Source organism: Branchiostoma belcheri, unplaced genomic scaffold (assembly GCF_001625305.1).
Source record: "Branchiostoma belcheri isolate BF01 breed outbred unplaced genomic scaffold, Haploidv18h27 scaffold347, whole genome shotgun sequence".
Classification (NCBI taxonomy): Eukaryota; Metazoa; Chordata; class Leptocardii; order Amphioxiformes; family Branchiostomatidae; genus Branchiostoma; species Branchiostoma belcheri.
The window spans coordinates 689-7,672 of NW_017803962.1; the positions used below are offsets into that span (position 1 = coordinate 689).

Genomic DNA, 6,984 nt, shown 5'->3' on the forward strand with positions numbered 1-6,984 from the left:
TTGTCATACGTGACGTATTGACCCAAAACACGTGACGCATTGACCCCAAAACGTGACGTTTTTAACGTCCGTATTTTTGACACAAAATAAAGTCAACTGACCAAGGTCACTTGGTTCACCCTCACGCGGAAGAAGGACGAGGAATTTCTTTCACGCCATTTTGGGAAGGATCCCTTACAGATCCAGTTAACTTGTGACAATTCTTTTAGGTAAAATCAACACGCTGTCATTTTGCACTTTAGCGGCCTGCTATCATGACGACGTACAGGGTTACTCGGGAAGTACCACAAACATGTTCACCTAAAGCACCTGTCGCACATACACGAAGCCGGAGCACTAGGCAAACCCCGGCCCAAACCAATCTCCGCAATCCAAATCGTACATTGTGAAGGCCGATATGCTTCTTTACCACACAGCATCGATGAAATTATTAATGACTTCACAAAACATATTTGTGGGTAAACTACTTAAGATTCATGTACAAATTAATCATCAGCTTTATTGCCACCTTAAATGGAGAATTGTAGCTTCTAGTAACTTCTTCATAACCAGGCCAGTATTAACTTTTATTGCATGTCATTTTGCATGTATAGTATGCACTGTATCCATAGTGCACATAACATTTTTTTATACAAGTATTGTCGGGTCAGACACGTAGCCTTTCCTAACAAATTAAAGTACATACTATAGCGAAGGTAATTATCTAGATGTGGGGATATGGATGGTATTGTATTTGGCAATATACATGTCTGAAGAGCTAATTAGCATCTTATATTTGGCAACCAATCTGTCTGAAATTGCGCGGTCTTTCATATCTAAAGCTACTTAGGAACTTATGCGTTTTTTTAGGAAAAGCCTGCCCAGAGCTTCCATTTCCAAACAACGGCAACAGGACCGAGGGTCATCTTTACGGAGACACAGTCACCTTTTCCTGTGACGAAGGCTACGAACTGATCGGTTCTGAAAACAGAACTTGCCAGGCCGACCAGAGCTGGTCAGGTGTACAGACCAATTGCTCCAGTAAGTATTAGTACCCCCCCCCTCGACATTATGGTATTGTATCGGAATTGATTATCTGTTTGCAATGTTTTCATTAGCTAATACAGGTCATTAATAGTACTTAACGTATCATCTGTTTCCTGCTAATGCCCTAGATATCACAATGCTGGCGACAAAAATGACCATAAGCCAGGAAAATTAATTTACATGCTCTACTACTTGTAGTAATATGTGGTATTCTTATTGTCCCATAAACGATATTAATTTTCTGACATAGTTTCTTAACTGTGTTACAGGAAAGCTCTGCCAACAACTGATGGCACCTTCTAATGGCAACATCAGCGGCGGTAGTTCTTATGAGGACGTCGTTGCTTATCACTGTGACCCTGGATACGAGATCAGTGGTGATGAAGAACGAACATGCCAGTCGAACCAGACCTGGAGCGGTACACAGCCTACATGCGTTGGTTAGTTGCTATTTTGTCTTGGCTAAGTTTTTACATTTCTTTACATTCTCCAAGGTCGGTCAGTATAGCAGACCTTCAATATTAACTTCACTTCTTCCGTACATAGAGTTATTTGCTATGCACGGATCAACAAGATTTGCAACGCACCAGTAACGCTTTCTTGCGATGACGATGATGATGGCTGGGTCTTCAGGTCCAAAGATATAGATCTAGAAATGCCTGTCCTCACGTGGCTGTGCAGTCCTATTCTAGATCTGCACGTTAACTTTTTTTGCTGCAGGATGGGCATGCGAAGCACCATGCGGATGGCCATGCATGCATTGCACGATCAAAAGGACAAAACTGAAATCTGTGTCTAGTTTGCTAAACATCATCCACACACCCTCCCTTTATGCCACTCGTGCCCTAATCATGGTTTCATGTATGCGATTAATTTCAAGGAATGATATATCTCCAACTTCTTTCCTTGTGATCAATTCTCTTTGACAGATTGCGTTCCTGACATCAGCCTGTATGGAGGAGGAAACAGTGAATCTTCAGCAGTGAAGATCACGCGGCGGACAGCCTTCACCATACGGAGCCGCATCAACGTCATCTGCAGTCAGACATACAGCGTCACGTATGAGTGGAACGTTTTTCAACATGACCCAATGGGTAATGTAACACAGCCACTGGACTTTCCTCACAAAGTCGTGCGTGATTCGCAAGACATCACAATTCCGAGAAACAGCTTGGGCTATGGCGCCACGATTGTTGAGCTGAACGCTACCATGGACTTCCCGACTACTGGAAGCAAAAAGTCACAGGTCCAAAAACAGTGGGTCATCATCACACCATCGGCCCCAGTTGCGCATATAGCCGGTGGCTCTGCTAAATCTGTCAGTCGGAATGGTGTTCTGGTACTGAACGCATCAGAGTCGTATGATCCGGATGAATACATCGACGACTACAGGAACTTCAATTTTCACTGGACCTGTCAGACGCCTAATGGTAAGTCTCTCATTGTGACTCTTAAATCATTAAGGCACGGTTAAGTAAAGATTTGAACTGAAGATCGGAACCATTTCTTCTGATATGAGCGGTTAACATTGACTTGACATTAACTTAACGTGTCAACTTTGATTGATATTATATGGCAGCCATGATCGGTAGCGGTATCCGGAATAGACGTACTAAAATAAGGTAGCACTAAAACTCGATAACTGTTTTTGCAGGGACATCATGCAACGACATATTCCCTGATGCCAGACAAAGTGCCGTCAAACTTCAGACTGCGTCATTTCCTGATGACATCTTGACATTCACGGTGGAGGTCGGCCTTCCCGGGAGGAACTCCTCACAAACCTCACAGTCAGTCACCCTACTAGACGGGGTTGTCCTCAACATCGCCATTCGGTAAGACGTGCTTTCTGCATTATAGAGCTAAGGCGTGCTTCTTCTTAATTGGCTTCTTATCGCCCAAAAGCTTTGAGGTGAGAAGATATGCAGCTGACCATCTCACAGGGAGTGTACATTAATTCATTAATTCTTTATTTCAGGTATGGGAAACCCATAAAAAGACAATGCATATTAAAAGAATACGTGCTACATATACACAGAAATGGACTGATAATAAATGATGTGTGACCGCCAGTGTTTTTAGGGGTACTTTTTGGTAATCCCGTAGGTGTGCGGCAAACTGCGAAACCAAAGTCAACCCATCAGAGAGGCTAGTTCTCGTGACCCAGTGTGACGACTGCCCGACAGCAAGCACCACATACCTGTGGACCCTGGTGGGAGGAAAGCACATTGACTGGGATGTGGACACGACAACCGGAAACTCGTCACAGAACCTAGTGGTTCGCAGTAACATTTTTGAGGTAAATTCCGATATGCATTCATAAACATTAACATTATCCTTACTCAACTAGAACTAGTACTAGTATTAGTACATTCATTCATTCATTCATTCATTCATTCATTCATTCATTCATTCATTCATTCATTCATTCATTCATTCATTCATTCATTCATTCATTCATTCATTCATTCATTCATTCATTCATTCATTCATTCATTCATTCATTCAGTACATGATCAGTACAAGTCACGGCTAAGAGATAGTATAATCTAGACTATTTTGATTTAACTATCTTGTCTATTTCCAGGCAGGAGAAAGCTACACCTTCAGGGTAGATGTGACTTCCGACGTCGCGCCTGGGGGAACCGGTTTTTCTGAGTACAGTTTCAGGGTCAACAAACCCCCTACTGTGGGGTCCTGTGCGGTCAGTCCTTCGTCAGGTGATTCAACGATAACGCCGTTTGACATCTCGTGCGAAGGTAAATCATAGCCCAAAAAGTTCAGCACAAATTATTTTGGTATTTAAGTATTCTGAAATGGTGCATATACACAATACTATCAATACAGGTTGCGATTGGTTTCCTCCTCAGGAGCCCGTGATGATGACTTGCCTCTGGTCTACAGTCTTTATTTTAACAACGATGAGAGTGACACATTGCTCCATACGGGAACGGTAGATAACCACGTCTTTTTATGTAGTGTAGACTAGCCCTTCGTTTACGTTTTCCGGGTGCTATATTATTCATTCGTCATTCGTGTATTCATTTACCATAAACTGTTACGTAGCAATATTGTTCAGCTTAACATTTCTGGCCTTACCTTCGAACGTAGAACCTGCCGTAATCTTAACTGTAATGGTTCGCAACCCGACAATAATGCTTCAGTTGTTTCCGTATTTTGACGTTTACTACCAATGGTAGCCATGCACTATGTTGTTTCAAAACCTAGTTTTTTTTTTGTAAGTGTGGCATTTAAGAGTGAGAACAAGCGGATAGGATAGGCAGCTATCCTTTTTTTGTCTAAATGTAATTGAGTATCTTTGACGAATTCTCTACTTCCACCGCAGACCGAGCGATTTCCACCCCAGCTGCTTCCAACAGGACAGGAACATCGCGACTTCAACATCACACTAGAAGTTCGTGTATCGGATGCTTTGGGTGCAACATCAGTTATCAGAAATATCAAAGTACAGGTAAAGTTGAAGCTGTGATGTTAAGATGATGTGATGTGAGATTTATGTGCAAGTTTATTCCGAATGTCAACCATTCAAGGGTAATTTCTAATAGGAGAGTTTTGTTATGAAGACGAGTGTAACTTCTCTTCAACTAAAAAGAGTGGACTCGACACAATTGCGTCAGATTTTTTTGGTTTTTGTTTAATTTCGTTGTAAAAGTAGCGATACAACAATTTAAGTCGACTGATTATGGCTGAAGCTCGACCTGAATTTATATACAGTGATCACAGAGCTTTAAAAAGTGTTGAAACATTTACATCTTACGCGCCCAAAACATTTTTTTTCATATTTCTGTTGTAAGGTCCGTCCACCGAGTGTGGAAGATACGGCAGTGGCACTGGACAGCCTTAACGATACGCTGGAGAACCTACTTCACAAAGGGGACAACCACGGCCTCCTGCAGCTCACCAACAGTCTTAGTTCTGTCCTCAACGCAGCGAACGCGTCCAGCTACAGCAACGATTCACTTTCAAAGGTACTCTGAAAATGAAGTTTATTGTTACAGACCTGTCCACCATCAGATGCCCCTTATGAAGGGGGTGTTTCAGATAGTAAAATCGCCGAAGTAATATTTGTTGGTACCGGGTATTGAAACTTGTCACTTGCCAGTTTTCATACTATGCGATGGTTGATTAGAACAATATAAAGCCTGAAGTTCATTAAGCCACTTATGTAGCACCCCCTTTTCTTGTTTAGAAGAATGATTGCTCAGCTTGTACTGTTTCACTCTATTCCTATTTTCCATACTTGTCAGGCACGTGACGGGCTCATTAACTCACTGACAAGGATTCCAGTTCAGAGTCTGGACAACATCGACCAGGTGGCAGGTGCCTTGGGCCTGGCAACGGCTTTAGAGGAGCAGGTCACTCCACAGTCTCAGGTTTGTGTTTACCTACACAACTCCAACTCATCCATAGTATGAGTGTGTTTAGTCAAACCCGTCCATAGTGACCACTTAAGGGGCTTGCGGAAAATCGTCACAAAAGACAGGATTTCACCATAAACAGGATGCGTAATGCTTGAGCCAATGGATCTACGATCTAAGCGACCGCGATGGCCAGGTTGCCCTTATGCAGATTTTGTTGGACTGTGCAACTGCTGCTTACATATATTTACAATTATAATGTAAATATCATTACAACCCTCCAGAAAGTTTCGTGTACAGATCTGATGTGAATCGGGTGCAATTTCATTGCTATTTTTTAGGAGAGTGCAGCTCAAACTGTGCTGCGGATGTCAAACTTTCTTGAAACACCAGGAAAGGAAGATGTAGGTCCCGAAAGACTGGAGGAAACGGCATCGGTACTTTTGAGAGGTAAGCGCACGTTACTTTGCTCTTATCTTCAAATCGGCAATTTGGTATTAACGTGTTATTTAGGTACGGTCTGCACACACACACACACACACACACATATATATATATATATATATATTGCTCACAGATGAGCTATCTATTTTGTTCGACCCAACAGCTTGTGTGAACTTACTTCAAGCTTCAACAGCCTCGGCTACAAAGAGCAAAGAGCTGCCATCATCTGAAACAAGAGACCTCCTCTTAGACAAGGTGGGAACAACTTCCATTATACTATCAAATTACGTTTTGGTTTCTTGTTGCTTTTTATTCACCACCAAGAAACACGGCATATTTAGAGTTCAGTGTTGGTAGTAATTCAAAGAAGCTGCTGTCTGGATACCGACAGGAACTTTTTTATTCGTTATTAGGCCATGTTGATTTGATTATATGGATGACATCCTCCGGGAGCCCGAAAACTGATGCGCGCGTGCGAATAAAAAAAAGTTTTGCAAAAAGTTTTTTTCATTATGAAATCTATGTGGTCATGAGGGTTGAGCAAATGGCACAGAATATGGTTTGGCGAATAATCTAGTCTTCAAGTTCATTTCTTTACAATTTCGTCTTTTTCGTTTGATTTTGGCATTCTACGACATTGGTATAGTTTTTATCAATTTTTTTGTAACTTATGGTATATTTTTGCTCATTTTGCAACTGTTTTGTACGATTTACAGCATGGTTGAAAACTTTTTTTTGGGAACGGCCGAAAATTCATGCGCGCGCGGATGTCATCCATAAAATCAAATCAACATGGCCTTACATATTGGAAAAAAATTGCCAACATTCAAGGAGCGCCGCATCTTCACAACTTTAATTTGCATACACTTCGGTTACAGAACAAAATTGCAACACAGACAACTTTTGTTGCAATCGGGAAGCTGAACGCTGCTGTACTAGACCAGAAAGTCCCGGGGGAGAGCCCGACGACGTTCTCTGTAGGTGAATTTAACTTGGCCGTTGAAAACAGCGGTGTGATTCTACAAACGGGCAACCGCACGTTTTCCGGGCAAATAACCAACTGGGAAGCTCTACGTTTTTCGTGGTATCCAGCTTGTCAGGGTTGCTTGGGGATAGCTGTGAAACAGAGGAAGAC

At 42.1% G+C, this 6,984-nt stretch overlaps 1 protein-coding gene across 1 annotated transcript in view; it reads left to right on the forward strand.

Moving 5' to 3' along the window:
* LOC109475724 (sperm receptor for egg jelly-like) overlaps positions 1-6,965 on the forward strand; it is a 7,195-nt gene extending 230 nt beyond the window's left edge. The window contains exons 2-15 of the mRNA XM_019776488.1: positions 850-1,020; positions 1,296-1,466; positions 1,956-2,456; positions 2,681-2,861; positions 3,133-3,325; positions 3,614-3,785; positions 3,897-3,979; positions 4,373-4,498; positions 4,842-5,015; positions 5,295-5,420; positions 5,747-5,855; positions 6,013-6,104; positions 6,728-6,862; positions 6,942-6,965. Coding sequence (XP_019632047.1) covers positions 1,316-1,466; positions 1,956-2,456; positions 2,681-2,861; positions 3,133-3,325; positions 3,614-3,785; positions 3,897-3,979; positions 4,373-4,498; positions 4,842-5,015; positions 5,295-5,420; positions 5,747-5,855; positions 6,013-6,104; positions 6,728-6,862; positions 6,942-6,965 — 2,067 coding nt within the window. The 5' untranslated portion in view covers positions 850-1,020; positions 1,296-1,315. The remainder of the gene's footprint in view (positions 1-849; positions 1,021-1,295; positions 1,467-1,955; positions 2,457-2,680; positions 2,862-3,132; positions 3,326-3,613; positions 3,786-3,896; positions 3,980-4,372; positions 4,499-4,841; positions 5,016-5,294; positions 5,421-5,746; positions 5,856-6,012; positions 6,105-6,727; positions 6,863-6,941) is intronic.
* Positions 6,966-6,984: the final 19 nt, after the last annotated feature.